Source organism: Dreissena polymorpha, chromosome 5 (assembly GCF_020536995.1).
Source record: "Dreissena polymorpha isolate Duluth1 chromosome 5, UMN_Dpol_1.0, whole genome shotgun sequence".
In the NCBI taxonomy this organism is placed as follows: Eukaryota; Metazoa; Mollusca; class Bivalvia; order Myida; family Dreissenidae; genus Dreissena; species Dreissena polymorpha.
The window spans coordinates 54,021,944-54,040,347 of record NC_068359.1 but is presented as its reverse complement, the minus strand read 5'-3'; the positions used below and the strand labels follow the sequence as shown (position 1 = coordinate 54,040,347).

The 18,404-nt window shown below is 40.7% G+C and overlaps 1 protein-coding gene across 1 annotated transcript in view; it reads right to left on the bottom strand.

Moving 5' to 3' along the window:
• Positions 1–553: 553 nt before the first annotated feature.
• Positions 554–18,404, bottom strand: part of LOC127831229 (neprilysin-1-like) — a 64,227-nt gene continuing 46,376 nt past the window's right edge. The window contains exons 11-19 of the mRNA XM_052356215.1: positions 17,969–18,069; positions 17,018–17,076; positions 15,066–15,117; positions 14,422–14,489; positions 4,720–4,850; positions 4,083–4,148; positions 2,927–3,028; positions 2,452–2,528; positions 554–941 (exon numbers count right to left, since the gene is read on the bottom strand). Of these exons, the coding sequence (XP_052212175.1) occupies positions 839–941; positions 2,452–2,528; positions 2,927–3,028; positions 4,083–4,148; positions 4,720–4,850; positions 14,422–14,489; positions 15,066–15,117; positions 17,018–17,076; positions 17,969–18,069 (759 nt within the window). The 3' untranslated portion in view covers positions 554–838. The remainder of the gene's footprint in view (positions 942–2,451; positions 2,529–2,926; positions 3,029–4,082; positions 4,149–4,719; positions 4,851–14,421; positions 14,490–15,065; positions 15,118–17,017; positions 17,077–17,968; positions 18,070–18,404) is intronic.

The window sequence follows — 18,404 nt, the reverse complement described above, 5'->3', positions numbered from 1 at the left end:
TTAGCCTCTGCAGTGCGCACAGGCTTATCAGGGACGACACTTGCCGCCTTAACTGTATTTTTGCTAAGAAGAGACTTTCTTTAAGAAGAAAATATCATAACAGCGGAAAGTGTCGTCCCTGATTAGTTTAAACCTATTTATTTTAGCTTGATTGCATCGACAGCCTCAGGCTTATAGAGACGCTCTCGAGTCCGTTTCCTGGGTCTATAACCAGTACTTGGTGTCTTAGGGGAAGATCTAGAGAACGCTTCCCGAGTGGGGATCGAACCTGTGACCTCCCGATCGCTAGTCGGACACCATATCCATTACGTCACGGCGCACATGCAGTAAACCCCTTTTTCACATAGCACGGCACATTTATTTCTTGGAAATATTCTGTCAAATCATGTAACATTCTGTTATTCAAAATGACGAAGATTTCTATATCCAAGAACTCGCATTTCTCCTGTGTTCACAAGACACCATCTCGTCTGCTCGCGTCTGTATGTTTCATGTACTATTTGGTCATTGGCCGATAAAGCATTTTCACTTACACTTTTAATCATACAGGACAGACAGACGAACATAAAGTTTTTATGATTAATCGCACAATGTGCCATACACAAATTTCGACATTAAAGTACTTATTAACGCAAACACTTGTGAGTATTGTATTCAATACCATTCGAGATAGTCTTTTATTCTGTTCATTATTCCAATGTCGTCGATCATGACCCAATCCATCGTCCAGATTTCGCACCCACAAACTCACAAACACAAATGCATGCTGAACACAAACATATGTCGCATTTCAAAACGATGTAAGCTAGAGGTCAAAGGTCGAAAGTCAAGGTCGAGATCACCAGAGCGAGCACTTCTCCCTGTCAGGGTTCATATAGCTCCCAACTGGACACTGGAACGTCTCAGAGAACTCGTGCGAGTTACGAAGCTCGCCCAGCACCCTGAAGTGAAGAAATTAACTATTCAAAATGAATGTATTGATACTGTAGAAGCAACAGTAGCTGTGCCATCAGAAGAAGCAACAGCAGTAACTACAACAAAAAAACACCTAATACGTTAGCACAGCGTATTTAAGCTCTAATATCGATTGCGAAAAATGTGTCAATTTTGTAAGAAACGGAATAATGGTTTCGTTTCCTTGTTTATTGGCTGACATATACAGGGTTTTTATTTTCGTTCGTGGTATTAAATATTGTCCACATTAAAATTAGACAATTTATATTTTCACGAGCACATGGTTGAGTAAGAGTGTGTTATTTTTACCACTTTTCTGAGAACATCTTGTACAGTATTAATCTGAAAGCAAGCACATTTCCTTTTTACTAAATGCTTTACTGTTCAACTCTTATAATGAACGTTTGCTATATTTTATGCTCGTTCAATGTATTATTGCGATACTAAAATTAGGTTCAGCAATCAACAAACCAGCGCCATGTTGTATAAGACTTATAAATTGCCGTATATTTCAAACGTAATGTGTATGGACTTCAACTTTCCAATCAATAGGTGTCTAATTTAAACCCATCTAAAGGGGCCTTTTCACAGATTTTGGCATGTATTGAAGTTTGTCATTAAATGCTTTATGTTGATACATTTAAACATTGGGTCTAAAACGCTCCATTAAAACAGCAAGAATAAAAATAGAGACAGAAAAAAGAGACCCTCAACTGGGCTCGAACCACTGGCGCCTGGAGTAAAAGTCTATCGCTTAGACCACTCAGCCATGCGGGCTCATGCAATGAGCGATGTACTTTATACTTCACATAAGCAATACTTGTAGTATCACATTATATAACGATAACAACAGAACTCCCCAAATTACCCAATCGTTTGGCGTTGCAACGATTATAATTTTCAGGTTTTTAAATGGTCAAAAGATGCATATAATGGATATTTCAGAGCATGGTAAATGATCAGTATTATTGTTTCCTCTCAAATACCGTCATTACAACGAAAATAAGCGAATCTGAAATTATTTTTTCTTATTTTGTAAATTTGCTAAAACGCGGAAAGGCCTTAAAACAATATATCTGTGTTGCGTTCGCATAAGAACAACAAATAGCTGTTCGCGCATGGCTTTACTCTTCCCATTAATATGACCAAGGGTTCTTTACACGTGACTTAAATCATACTCTAAGGACGACAACGAGTTGTATGTAGCAAACTAACAATGGTGCATTAAAAAGTGTGTCTTGGTTATACAAGGAATTTGTGCTGCGCTCTGTGAAAAATGGGTTTAATACATGTGCGTAAAGTGTCATCCCAGATGAGCCTGTGCAGTCCGCACAGGCTAATGAGGAATTACACTTTCCTTCTGAACTTGATTTTTGCTAAGAAGAGACTTTCCTCAAGTGAAAAATATTAAAAGAGAAAGTGTCGTCCCTGATTAGCATATAAGACTGCACTGGCTAATCTGGGACGACTCTTTACCCTCGACTCATTTACATTCACCTGAATATAGGAAGGCTGTGAACACTGGTCAGGACGCTCCTTCTAGCCGCCTCGTCTGTGAACTTGGAACACCACAGCTGAAATCAACCATAATAAATAATGGCATTGCTAACAATTTCAAACGTGCTGTCAGTAGTCAAGCCTTTATGGTGATGTTTTCTACCAGAAAAATGCAAGTTCAGTAAACACGTTTTTACTTCACCAATTGTATAACACATTATTAAAAGATTGTAACGATATGGACTCGAATACTTTCAAAATGAAATGTATCAGGTTTGTTATGCGTGTAATTAGTTTATTATTTTCAAATAGCAAAACCGCATTATACAAGTTACTTGCGCTAAATATACAGCATCAATACTATTATCGGACTTGTTCAAAACAAATGTATTGTGAACAAGCATTCAGGGGTTTAAGCCCCTAAAGTGTACAAACCAACAGGAATAAACACGCATGTTTGACACATCCAACATACTTGCGCGGTGTTAACAAAGAAAAGCTGCTCATGTGTAAACTTTGTCAAGCCCGGAAGTCTCACATCTTGGTTCCCGTGTTCATTAAGCCATAGCTTGTACGCCTGAAAGTACAATGTATAAGATAACCTAACGATAAACAGTAAATTGTGTGTGTATTAGGGGAAGCATTATTGTCAACAGAGATATCAATGTCAATATGCAGTTCCGCTTCTTTCGATTTATAAATTGCATGCAAGTCGTAACATGCACACATTTGTAAATCAGTACACAAATACTGCTCATTTATATTTTTTTGTAAATACACGGAAGAAAACGACTTGATTTATGCCTAGCGGGCTCTCCCATCCTTCTAAATTGGATCAATTTATTTCCAAAAGTAGGGATGTCTAGTATATTTATTCCTACATTTAGAATATTTCTTACAAAAATTCCTTTAAGCAAACAGCGCAGACCCAGATGAAACGCCGCATCATGCGGCGTCTCATCTGCGTCTACGCTGTTTGCCAAGGGCTTTTTTCTAGACGCTAGGCATAAATGTGTTAACGATGCCGAAATGTGTCGAATCTACACTGGATATGCTTGTATAACAGACAGGTTTATATTGCACTTATTACGGAATCTATAAAGTCTCTGAATCTGGTCGAATGCGTAGCATTTGCCAAAGAAACCCTTAACTAACCCTATCACAATATGCGGGGTCAGGAAGCAGAAAAACGATGTCATCTATACCCCAACAGAGTATTTAACCCATGTATGCCTAGTGGATTCTCCCATCCTTCTAAATTGGATCAAATTATTCCCAAAATTAGGGATGTCTAGTATATTTATTTCTATTCTTAGAATATTTCTTAAAGAAATTCCTTTTAAGCAAGCAGCACAGACCCTGATGAGACGCCGCATCATGCGGCGTCTCATCTGGGTCTACGCTGTTTGCCAAGGCCTTTTTTCTAGACGCTAGGCATAAATGGGTTAATAACACGATTAACCTAGATACACTGCGCTATTTGATATAAGCCTTGATTGCATTGTTCGTGCAGTATATATATATAGTATATATATATAACCACGCAACTTTGCACGGCAAATGAAAAACGAGTATTACATTTTACTTACGTTAACAGGGCTATAATCTTCCTAGCATGCGCATAAACTCACCATAAAACTCTGCTTTATTCCTCCTATATCAGCGATATTTTCACTTAAAGTCATATTGCCATTTATCTGAAATAGAAGCAAATGCACAACTGCCTTCGTATAAAACGGGACGGTAACCAATACACGTGACGTTAGTTTTAATCGTGTTTTGGACCGATTCAATGACACTTGACTTAAATTCTAAATAAAGACTTATGTCAAGCAACACAAACTGAAATGACAACTGGCTTTAACAGGAATACAAATGGTTAAACCATTTATGCCTTGAGTCTAGAAAAAAGGCATTTGCAAACAGCGTAGACACAGATGAGACGCCACATGATGCGGCATCTCATCAGGGTCTGCGCTCTTTGCTTAAAGGTGTTTCTGTAAAACAATATTCTAAATAAAGAAAGAAATATACTAGACATCCTTTATTTTGGAAATCAATTTATCAAATTTAGAAGGATGGGAGAGTGCTAGAGTTCTATATTTAGAATATTTCTTACAGAAAGCCCTTAAAGCTCACAACGCAGACCCTGATGAGACGCCGCATCATGTGGCGTCTTATCTGGGTCTACGGTGTTTGCCAATGCCTTTTGTCTAGGCGCTAGGCATAAATGGGTTAAATCTAATATTTCACCAATAGCTATCTTACATTCATGTTGATGTTGGGGACCTGAAACTCGCTGTAGTGATTGATGACGCATTGAGAGCGCTTCAAGTAGTTGTCACTGGAATAGTTACTCCACCAGTTGTCAAGGAGTCCTCGGGCGTCGAATGCTCGACCTAAAATGTGGAAACATAGACCTGCATCACTACACCTGATTGCTATAGCCCTAATCCATTTATGCCTAGTGGACTCTCCCATCTTTCTAAATTGGATCAATTGGTCTCATCTGGGTCTACACTGTTTGCCAAGGCCTTTTTTCTAGACGCTAGGCATAAATGGGTTAATACAATAATACTTATAAAAACACTTTGTACATTGTAGAAATCAATTTTAAAGGATATCATTGTTAGAAAACAAGAGGGCCAAGGGCACTAACGCGCTCACCTGAGACCCAAAGGAACTAAACTATTCTGGGAAGGTGGAGTTCCAAATAATAAAGAACTTCATACAGACGGGCGTACATACTTAACTTGCGCTTTATAGTTCGATTATTTAGTGTAAAATCTTCAAAAGGGGACGAGTGCTGAGCAGACAGGCGGTGGTACAGATATAGTGTGCTCAATTATTAAAATACGTTTTCACTGTTTTTGCATTCAAAGTTATTTAGAACAATTATACTCTGATTTTCAAGTAATACTGCATTTCACATATCATACATGACATCTGTATATACAATTAAATAGAATGATGGTATTTCTGACTTTCACACAATACTGTATTTCACATACCATCCATGTAGGCCTATATGACTTTTGTATATCAATCTGTATTTATGATTTAAAGTGAAATTTCATACTTAATTTAAGAGTTAATTTTTGTTAATTATTCACATTTGTAAGTGTTGTTTGTAAACAATTCCTTCACGCATCTACTCTTTTTTTACAACCAATGCAAAACTAAAATGCATTTTAATTGTGAAATTTATTCTCAAATACAAGCTGCATTTAATATCATTAGTATCGCAAAGAGTTGGTTTTAAGTACATCTTCTCTATCTCTTCAATTCTTGAACAAAGTATATCTGTGATATGATATGTGTACATGTAGACACGATAGTTTTTTGTCAATGTTTAACATTAAAGTTGAAGAATATTTCAATCTATTTTTTATTGATCAATATAATTGAATTTTGACAACAGTTGTTGCCTAAGCTGTAACGGATATTTTTACGTACATTTCTTTACTTTTTCTTCTTGATATTTATAATATACACTGAGACTTTGTGATAGTTATTAGTTAAATAATAGCCATATTGATCAACTACAATCAGGCATCACTGTACTTAAAGCTAAGAAATATCAAATATCAAGCCCATTTAATTTATATATAATTTATAAACTTTTCTTGGAAATATATAAGTACATGAACATAATTTTGCTATTTCAAGAGCTTGCTTCAATGTTGTAATTTGTTCTTTTTATGCAGTCAGCATGCTGATTTTTATATGAAAATAAATGCCAGACAGATGTATTTATGTGTTTATCTCTATATTGATACCACTGTATAGCAATTGCTGTTACATGCTGTTCACTGCAAAGGGCTGTAAACAAGGGGTTAGGCATCAAGCAACTGTCAGAGATAATAAGGTACCTGCTGTGGCTAATGGTTATTTCATTGGTCTGCGGTCATTAAATTGCATGCAACAAAATGTGTGAAAAGTGGCCAGCACAGGAATTTGGGGCCTGACGCTAAACTGTTATATACAGTTTTTTCTCCCCTAAGTAGTTTTCTGTGAAATCAATATTACTACTTAAAATTTTGAGATTATTTAATAAAGGGTTTTTAGATGGCAAAAATATGTTTGTTGCACTTCATCCCCAACCAATCATAAACATGAGATTATTCTCTTCAAAAAGGTACAAAAATAAATAAATACAATTTTGGCAATTTAACTGTATATCTTATCGGCAGAATTAATATTCACATGACTGCATGGAGATCATGAATATCATAAATGGCATAAATTTCATTCAACGTGTACATCGGTAATTTCATAGTAGAGTGTAAACAAGGTTACACTATAAGTAGCCATTTAATTTTAAAGCCATTTTTTTCAACAGACCGCCACCTTAAGGAACTCGGCCTAGATATCATAACAAGATATTCATAAAACCATTGTTTTGACCAAGTTTCATGATGATTGGACAAAAAAAAATGACTTCTTAAGTGTTCACAAGCTTTTTTTACTATACAAATATAAGGAAAAAGAACACCCCCTTCCTGGCGGCCATGTTTTTTTTACCGATCAGAACCATTTTCAAACTTTACCATCATATCCAGGAAACAAATGTTCTGACCGAATTTCATTAAGATTGAAACAAAAATGTGACTTCTAGAGTCTTCACATATTTTCACTATCTGGACCATTTCCAAACTCGTCCAAGAGATTAATGAAACCAATGTTTTCACTAAGTTTCATGATGACTGGGCAAAATTTTGACTCTTAGAGTGTTCACAAGGTTTCTCTATAGCCATATAAGGAATACTGCCCCGCCTCCCCCTGGCAGCCGTGTTTTTCAACTGACCGGAACCATTTTTGAACTCCACCAACATATCACATAGACAAACTTTTGACAAAGTTACATGAAGATTGGGCATCAAATGTGACTTCTACAGTGTTCACAAGTTTTTTTCTTTTTTTTCCTAGTGACCTAGTTTTTGACCCAACATGACCCAGTTTCGAACTTAGTCGAGGTATCATTGGGACAATTGTTCTGACAAAGTTTCATGAAGATCGGACAAGAAATGTGGCCTCTAGAGTGTTCACAAGGCAAAATGTTGACGACGAACGACGCACGGACGACGGACAAAAGGCGATCCCAAAAGCTCACCATGACCACGTTGTGCTCAGGTGAGCTTAAAAAAAAACTTATCGGGATCGGCCTTTTATATATTAGCCGTGCTCTGTGAAAACGGGGGTTTCATGTATGGGCGTAAACTGGCGCCCTAGATTAGCCTTTGTAGTCCGCGCAGGCTCATCAAGCACGACACTTTCCGCCTTGCAGTCAGCGCAGGCTCATCAAGCACGACACTTTCCGTCTTGCAGTCTGTACAGGCTAATCAAGCACGACACTTTCCGCATTGCAGTCTGCACAGGCTAATCAAGCACGACACTTTCCGCCTTGCAGTCTGTACAGGCTAATCAAGCACGACACTTTCCGTCTTGCAGTCTGTACAGGCTAATCAAGCACGACACTTTCCGCCTTGCAGTCTGTACAGGCTAATCAAGCACGACACTTTCCGCCTTGCAGTCTGTACAGGCTAATCAAGCACGACACTTTCCGCCTTGCAGTCTGCACAGGCTCATCAAGCACGACACTTTCCGCCTTGCAGTCTGCGCAGGCTAATCAAGCACACACTTTCCGCCTTGCAGTCTGCGCAGGCTCATCAAGCCAGGGCTCGAATTTAACTTTTTTTTCTACTTGCAAAAAATTGCGAGCAGCTTTATTACCAACTCGCAAAACAAAAACATTCTCGCAAATTTTGATGGTAACATAAAAAACCCTTGGTTTTTAGTTTAGTTCTATTTAAACAAAATAAAAGTACTTAACATGTATACACATTTTATTTCTGAAACCATACAAAGATATCAGTTCCTTGTACCACAAGGGCCCACATTAGGTTGATTGACCATCTTCATCTATAACAAGTTTTAGTCTTATTTTAAGTTATTTTTTCCACTAATTCACTGTTTTCATAGAAGGATTTAAAATCTGTTTTTTCTAACTAAACGGTTAACTTTGCTTTATCTTTTGTATTATGTATATTTTGTGTTATTTCCGTCTGTGGGAATAAAGTGACAAGTTATTTTTCGCTTCAATGAACATGTGTGAATAGTCGACTGTTTCACTTCCTTTGTACCAATACCATCCGCGTGTCTGTATATACCAGTCTACATACAAGGTGCGCGCTTACGCATAAGGGTTCTTGGGCGTTCTATAAATTGACCTAAGATTTAGTGATCATGTGTCGAGCAGCATTATACCTACTCATTTCTTTTCACTATTTACTTGCAAAAAAATACTAGGGGCTTAAAACTTGACTCGCATTCGGTATTTTTTACTCGCATTTTGCGAGTGTGCGAGTGTTAATTTCGAGCCCTGCAAGCACGACACTTTCCGCCTGGCAGTCTGCACAGGCTAATCAAGCACGACACTTTCCGCCTTGCAGTCTGCACAGACTAATCAAGCACGACACTTTCCACCTTGCAGTCTGTACAGGCTAATCAAGCACGACACTTTCCACCTTGCAGTCTGTACAGGCTCATCAAGCACGACACTTTCCGCCTTGCAGTCTGTACAGGCTAATCAAGCACGACACTTTCCGCCTTGCAGTCTGTACAGGCTAATCAAGCACGACACTTTCCACCTTGCAGTCTGTACAGGCTAATCAAGCACGACACTTTCCACCTTGCAGTCTGTACAGACTAATCAAGCACGACACTTTCCGCCTTGCAGTCTGTACAGGCTAATCAAGCACGACACTTTCCGCCTTGCAGTCTGTACAGACTAATCAAGCACGACACTTTCCGCCTTGCAGTCTGTACAGGCTAATCAAGCACGACACTTTCCGCCTTGCAGTCTGCACAGGCTAATCAAGCACGACACTTTCCGCCTTGCAGTCTGCACAGGCTAATCAAGCACGACACTTTCCGCCTTGCAGTCTGTACAGGCTAATCAAGCACGACACTTTCCGCCTTGCAGTCTGCACAGGCTAATCAAGCACGACACTTTCCGCCTTGCAGTCTGTACAGGCTAATCAAGCACGACACTTTCCGCCTTGCAGTCTGCACAGGCTAATCAAGCACGACATTTTCCGCCTTGCAGTCTGCACAGACTAATCAAGCACGACACTTTCCGCCTTGCAGTCTGTACAGGCTAATCAAGCACGACACTTTCCGCCTTGCAGTCTGTACAGACTAATCAAGCACGACACTTTCCGCCTTGCAGTCTGTACAGGCTAATCAAGCACGACACTTTCCGCCTTGCAGTCTGCACAGGCTAATCAAGCACGACACTTTCCGCCTTGCAGTCTGTACAGGCTAATCAAGCACGACACTTTCCGCCTTGCAGTCTGCACAGGCTAATCAAGCACGACACTTTCCGCCTTGCAGTCTGTACAGGCTAATCAAGCACGACACTTTCCGCCTTGTAGTCCGCGCAGGCTAATCAAGAACGACACTTTCCGCTTTGCAGTCTGTACAGGCTAATCAAGCACGACACTTTCCGCCTTGTAGTCCGCGCAGGCTAATCAAGAACGACACTTTCCGCTTTGCAGTCTGTACAGGCTAATCAAGCACGACACTTTCCGCCTTGCAGTCTGCGCAGGCTAATCAAGCACGACACTTTCCGCCTTGCAGTCTGCACAGGCTAATCAAGCACGACACTTTCCGCCTTGCAGTCTGCGCAGGCTAATCAAGCACGACACTTTCCGCCTTGCAGTCTGCGCAGGCTAATCAAGCACGACACTTTCCGCCTTGCAGTCTGTACAGGCTAATCAAGCACGACACTTTCCGCCTTGCAGTCTGCACAGGCTAATCAAGCATGACACTTTCCGCCTTGCAGTCTGTACAGGCTCATCAAGCACGACACTTTCCGCCTTGTAGTCCGCGCAGGCTAATCAAGCACGACACTTTCCGCCTTGCAGTCTGTACAGGCTAATCAAGCACGACACTTTCCGCCTTGCAGTCTGTACAGGCTCATCAAGCACGACACTTTCCGCCTTGCAGTCTGTACAGGCTAATCAAGCACGACACTTTCCGCCTTGCAGTCTGCACAGGCTAATCAAGCACGACACTTTCCGCCTTGCAGTCTGTACAGGCTAATCAAGCACGACACTTTCCGCCTTGCAGTCTGCACAGGCTAATCAAGCACGACACTTTCCGCCTTGCAGTCTGTACAGGCTAATCAAGCACGACACTTTCCGCCTTGCAGTCTGTACAGGCTAATCAAGCACGACACTTTCCGCCTTGCAGTCTGCACAGGCTAATCAAGCACGACACTTTCCGCCTTGCAGTCTGCACAGGCTAATCAAGCACGACACTTTCCGCCTTGCAGTCTGTACAGGCTAATCAAGCACGACACTTTCCGCCTTGCAGTCTGCACAGGCTAATCAAGCACGACACTTTCCGCCTTGCAGTCTGCACAGGCTAATCAAGCACGACACTTTCCGCCTTGCAGTCTGCACAGGCTAATCAAGCACGACACTTTCCGCCTTGCAGTCTGCACAGGCTAATCAAGCACGACACTTTCCGCCTTGCAGTCTGCACAGGCTAATCAAGCACGACACTTTCCGCCTTGCAGTCTGCACAGGCTAATCAAGCACGACACTTTTCGCCTTGCAGTCTGCACAGGCTAATCAAGCACGACACTTTCCGCCTTGCAGTTTTCACAGGCTAATCAAGCACGACACTTTCCGCCTTGCAGTCTGCACAGGCTAATCAAGCACGACACTTTCCGCCTTGCAGTCTGCACAGGCTAATCAAGCACGACACTTTCCGCCTTGCAGTCTGCACAGGCTAATCAAGCACGACACTTTCCGCCTTGCAGTCTGCACAGGCTAATCAAGCACGACACTTTCCGCCTTGCAGTCTGTACAGGCTAATCAAGCACGACACTTTCCGCCTTGCAGTCTGTACAGGCTAATCAAGCACGACACTTTCCGCCTTGCAGTCTGTACAGGCTAATCAAGCACGACACTTTCCGTCTTGCAGTCTGTACAGGCTAATCAAGCACGACACTTTCCGCCTTGCAGTCTGTACAGGCTAATCAAGCACGACACTTTCCGCCTTGCAGTCTGTACAGGCTAATCAAGCACGACACTTTCCGCCTTGCAGTCTGCGCAGGCTAATCAAGCACGACACTTTCCGCCTTGCAGTCTGTACAGGCTAATCAAGCACGACACTTTCCGCCTTGCAGTCTGTACAGGCTAATCAAGCACGACACTTTCCGCCTTGCAGTCTGCACAGGCTAATCAAGCACGACACTTTCCGCCTTGCAGTCTGTACAGGCTAATCAAGCACGACACTTTCCGCCTTGCAGTCTGCACAGGCTAATCAAGCACGACACTTTCCGCCTTGCAGTCTGTACAGGCTAATCAAGCACGACACTTTCCGCCTTGCAGTCTGTACAGGCTAATCAAGCACGACACTTTCCGCCTTGCAGTCTGTACAGGCTAATCAAGCACGACACTTTCCGCCTTGCAGTCTGCGCAGGCTAATCAAGCACGACACTTTCCGCCTTGCAGTCTGTACAGGCTAATCAAGCACGACACTTTCCGCCTTGCAGTCTGTACAGGCTAATCAAGCACGACACTTTCCGCCTTGCAGTCTGTACAGGCTAATCAAGCACGACACTTTCCGCCTTGCAGTCTGTACAGGCTAATCAAGCACGACACTTTCCGCCTTGCAGTCTGTACAGGCTAATCAAGCACGACACTTTCCGCCTTGCAGTCTGCACAGGCTAATCAAGCACGACACTTTCCGCCTTGCAGTCTGCACAGGCTAATCAAGCACGACACTTTCCGCCTTGCAGTCTGCACAGGCTAATCAAGCACGACACTTTCCGCCTTGCAGTCTGTACAGGCTAATCAAGCACGACACTTTCCGCCTTGCAGTCTGCACAGGCTAATCAAGCACGACACTTTCCGCCTTGCAGTCTGTACAGGCTAATCAAGCACGACACTTTCCGTCTTGCAGTCTGTACAGGCTAATCAAGCACGACACTTTCCGCCTTGCAGTCTGCACAGGCTAATCAAGCACGACACTTTCCGCCTTGCAGTCTGCGCAGGCTAATCAAGCACACACTTTCCGCCTTGCAGTCTGCACAGGCTAATCAAGCACGACACTTTCCGTCTTGCAGTCTGTACAGGCTCATCAAGCACGACACTTTCCGCCTTGCAGTCTGTACAGGCTAATCAAGCACGACACTTTCTGCCTTGCAGTCTGCACAGGCTAATCAAGCACGACACTTTCCGTCTTGCAGTCTGTACAGGCTCATCAAGCACGACACTTTCCGCCTTGCAGTCTGTACAGGCTAATCAAGCACGACACTTTCTGCCTTGCAGTCTGCACAGGCTAATCAAGCACGACACTTTCCGTCTTGCAGTCTGTACAGGCTCATCAAGCACGACACTTTCTGCCTTGCAGTCTGTACAGGCTAATCAAGCACGACACTTTCCACCCAAACTGGATTTTTGCTAAGAAGAGACTTACTTTAAGCGAAAAATATCGTAAAAGCGGAAAGTGTCGTCCCTGATTAGCCTGTGCGGACTGCACAGGCTAATCTTAGAAGTCACTTTACGCACGTGCAATTAACCAAATATGTACGGAGCGCAGTCCATAGGATTTGGTAAGAGTTGACTGCGTAGTGTCTGTACAAGAAATACTAAGAGTTGCCACTGGACTTGATAGAGTCTATCGAGAAAAAACACTTTGTTCTAACGCATTATTTACATACACACCAAGATGCTTTGAGTAAACAAATTATGACAATAATGTCTGACAACCCAATTGTTTCGTTGGAATAAATAAGAGTCAACTTTTCATCAAAATGGGTACTCTTGCTAAATTCATTTAATGATTGTCGGTTGACAGGGCTTCTCAATGGCTTATCTGTGACTACGGTGTTGTTAAATTGCATGAAGAGTCCCTAAGTGCGGCGATAAAAAACACACATGAACCTTATTAACCCATTTATGCCTAGCGTCCTGAAAAAAGGACTTTGCAAACAGCGTAGACCCAGATGAGACGCCGCATGATGCTTAAAGGAATTTCAGTAAGTATTATTCTAAATATAGAAATAAATATACTAGACATCCCTAATTTTGGAAATAAATTGATCCAATTTAGAAGGATGGGAGAGTCCACTAGGCATAAATGGGTTAAAAGCGAACAGATGCTATTGAGAACGCTCAACCCTACAATAAAACTGCAGTGTTAAGCGATGTCATTGATTAATGGGTATACTGTTCGCCTTTCGTCTCGGAGGTTACGGGTTCAATCCATTTTATACTAGTGTTGCTAAGGTAATCATCTGTATATACGGTATATTTAAATACATCACGTTCTGGTTCTTACCGACATAATCGTCTACGTTTATTATACAATCGAGTAAAACTGAGAATGTTAGCGTGGTCACTCGCTACAAACTAAAGAAATGAATTTGCTAAATGTCCAAACAGAGATTCAATTATTAAGTTATAAAATATTGAATTTTTATTTTTACATCCTGTCGACTTTAATCGATCGTCAGATCAAGCTAACATTGGGATACCATTTGACAATGGTCCAACCTTTCCCAGGTATGTAATACCCTAGCTTAACCCATTTATGCCTAGCGTCCTGAAAAAAGGACTTTGCAAACAGCGTAGACCCAGATGAGACGCCGCATAATGCGGCGTCTCATCTGGGTCTACGCTGTTTGCTTAAAGGAATTTCAGTAAGTAATATTCTAAATATAGAAATAAATATACGAAACATCCCTAATTTTGTAAATAAATTGATCCAATTTTGAAGGATGGGAGTGTCCATTAGGCATAAATGGGTTAAGATAGCCGGACAGCCAAACTGTTAAATATTTTCTCTCAAAAAGGTACCAAAACACAAGATACGTTTGATTGCAATTGGTTGATTGAGTAGGAAGGATGAAACTGCCATTAACAAACAATATTTATACATTTTGTAAGTTACCAGAGGTATCGTAGCCGTGTGTTATCTCGTGGCCAATAACCAGTCCTATTCCTCCGAAGTTTATAGACCTTAAATAGTAATAGTAAAATAATGATAACATCACTGGTTAAGAATGAACACGCAATATGTAAATATGAAATGTTAAGCAAACAGAACGAGACGTTTAACATGTGACCACTGTTAGCTTGGCACATTTAAATATATGCTATCATTTAATCTAAAAAGTATCAAAGTAATTAAAATCCAAGATTATACGCAGCGTGATGAATAAATTGCATGTTTACGTGCGACAGATATAGTTAAATGTTAACGTAATTCTATGGACGTTAAACTTCTAGCAAACAGCAATATATAATTTCTCTCTCTCTCTCTCACTCTCTCTCTCTCTCTCTCTCTCTCTCTCTCTCTCTCTCTCTCTCTCTCTCTCTCTCTCTCTCTCTCTCTCTCTCTCTCTCTCTCTCTCTCTCTCTCTCTCTCTCTCTCTCTCTCTCTCTCTCTCTCTCTCTCTCTCTCTCTCTCTACCAGCAAGCGGAAAGCGTCTCCAATGATTAAACTGTGCGGAATGCACAGGCTTATCTAGGACATCACTGTATGCACATGAATACAGCACCAACGGGCTGCTCAAATACTGAACTTGTACTTACGCTGGGTAATTAAAATCGTAATAAGGACTTTGTAATATACCGGCGGGAAACACTGCAACAAAAGATACCAATAAATACATGGCAATTTGTAATCACTTCAGTAACGTTTCTAACTTAAACTATATTTTATTTTTAACAAGCTAATTCGTTGAATTGATATCCCCCGCCTATATACTTCTGGACACAAAAGTGTTATATTTGACACTAAAAAAAGCATTTTTTGAAGATACAAAAGGCCATAACTCTGTTATTATCAGATGGTGTGCAATGCCGTTTGGCGTGCATCATCCTATTATCTATATATATACTCATACCAAGTTTCAATGAAATCCGCAAAAGCACTTCCAAGATATGGCTCCGGAAACAAAAGTGACGGACGGACGGACAGCCGGACGGACAGCGCCAAAACAATATCCCTCCGCCTCTGGCGGGGGATATATACTCATACCAAGTTTCAATGAAATCCGCCAAAGCACTTCCAAGATATGGCTCCGGACACAAAAGTGCCTATAGTAAAACGCTTTTTTTCAAGATACAAAGGGCCATAACTCTGTTTTGAACAGATGGTATACAATGCCATTTGGCGTGCATCATCCTCTTATGCATATATATACTCATACCAAGTTTCAATGAAATCCGCCAAAGCACCGTCAAGATATGGCTCAAGACACAAAAGTGCCTATAGTAAAAAGCATTTTTTCAAGATACAAAGGGCCATAACTCTGTTTTTAACAGATGGTGTACAATGCCATTTGGCGTGCATCATCCTCTTATGCATATATATACTCATACCGAGTTTCAATGAAATCCGCCAAAGCACTTCCAAGATATGGCTCTGGACACAAAAGAGCCTATAGTAAATAGCATTTTTTCAAGATACAAAGGGCCATAACTCTGTTTTTAACAGATGGTGTACAATGCCATTTGGCGTGCATCATCCTCTTATGCATATATATGCTCATAACAAGTTTCAATGAAATCCGCCAAAGCACTTCCAAGATATGGCTCCGGACACAAAAGTGCCGGACGGACGGACGGACGGCCGGACGGACGGACGGACAACGCCAAAACAATATCCCTCCACCTCTGGTGGGGGATAATAAAGATTTATATTTGTTCTTCTTCATATCTTACATCGCTCATCATCTATACATGTAAATCACGCAAGCGTATTAGAACTAATTACATAAATAAAGCCTCGCTTTGGGAAAACGGGACGTAATGCATGTGCGTATTGCCTCGTCCCAGATAGGACTGTGAAGTCCATATAAGCTTGGCACAGACGATGTGTTTGCTTTATAGAATATTTCGTTCAAATAAAATCTCTTCTGAGCAAAAATGCAGCCCATGCGGAAAGAATCGGTCTCGATTATTCTGTTCGGACTTCATAGGCTAATCTAGGACATTTTCCTTTAGCATCTTTTTTTAAATATGCACTCGCAATCATAATTATATTTGTCGTATGATAGGATTACGTTATGTTGACACATAATTATATGTCTTTAACGAATTGCTGAAGTATCGTGGTTTGTTAAAGTGCACCACCAATAATCTAAACGCAATTGATGCACCGTTTCGATGTCATGCGATAAAGCAAGGGTACACTCTTTTTTTGTAAAAAGTGCCAAACTTTCAATCAGAAATAAAAGTTTGATGCATAAATATTCCAGGTAACTGGAATTAACCTATTAATATGCATGCATTTACAATGTATATAAAAACATATTGAGGCATAATATCATGAAGGGATGATACAAAATATCATAAAATATAGTATTTCAAATTCTTGAGAAAAAAAACTACAGCTGTAATTTTAAAAGTCCACAATGTACCAATATAAAAGTCCACAATGTACCAATATAAAAGTCCACAATGTACCAATATAAAAGTCCACAATGTACCAATATCAAACCTTACCTAGTCCACAATGTACCTGTAATATCAAACCTTACCTATAGCGTTCAGTCCACTGTGGTAATATGCGTTCACTATTGCAGGTCTTTCCGGCCACCTGAAATAGGTTTTACTTCGTTTCCCAAAATAAAATAAGCGCCGAAAATCGCAACATTCTCAAATAATGTTATGTTTGCATAGACATAAAGATCTGGGAACAAGCCTATTATTATGGAAGTTTTAAATAGTTTTTATCTAGAAGTAGTACCTGAAGACAATTGACTGATATGCAAGTATGGTTACACAATAAGACTATTTGGATATGTATTGTGACTTTTGTATATAGCGTGTGACCTTTGTGACCACCGTAAACCTTCGAGTGTAAAACAATGTTTTAGATTGAACCGACGTTACTTACCGTCGGAGCGGAGTTAATGCCGAACACTTATTGTTATTATTGGATATTGTTTGTAAAATATACTGTTTTCTTTTTATAACATACAGTCCACGTCTAAACAAAATGAATGCTTTAGCGTTAATATTAAATAAAGTCACTGAGTTTTGAGATTAGTCAATGCCATTCAAATCGACAATTTTGGATAACTAGAGAGCTTGTTCACTATGTAAAGATTCCAAAACGTACTCACTATTGGATATAAATAATAAATAAATGTTAAACAATCAAATTCGAAATTTCAACAAATAAGTGAATATGAGTAAAACCAAAAACAGACATCAAAACAGACATTAATTTTAGTCGAGCTGAAGGGAAATGTGGCGCACTGCATGTACGTTAAATTTCGTCCCAGAATAGCCTGTGCAATCCACGCAGGCTAATCGTTTAAAAACACTTCCCTTTTAATAAAATTTTCGTGAAAGGAAGTCCATTCTACAAAAATCCTATCTAGGCGGAAAGTGCCGTTCCTGATAAACATGTGCGGACTGCACAGGCTAATCTGGGACGACACTTAACGCACATGCAGTAAGCCCCATTTTGTCAGATCACATACTTTTCATAGCTCGGCTCCCTAAGTTCCGCCAGTTGCGTGAGGCCCGCATGACGCCGCATTATCCTCAGGTTTTCGAAGAAATTGTCTCGAGTAAGTTCAACCTGCAAAAGAGTACATTCAACACTGGGCATAATCCATGTGCGTAAAGTGTCGTCCCAAATTAGCCTGTGCAATCCACACAGGCTAATCAGGGATGACAGTTTCCGCTTTAATGACATTTTTCGTTTACATGAAGTCTCTTCCTAGCAAAAATCCAATTAAGGCGGAAAATGTCGTCCCTGATTAGCCTGTTCGGACTGCACATTCTAATCTGGGACGACACTTTACGAACATGCATTATGCCCAGTTTTCTCAGAACGCGACTCATTCAATATTGAATACATTTGAGCCTCGTTCTGGGAAAACTGGACCAAATGCATGTGCGTAAAGTATCGTT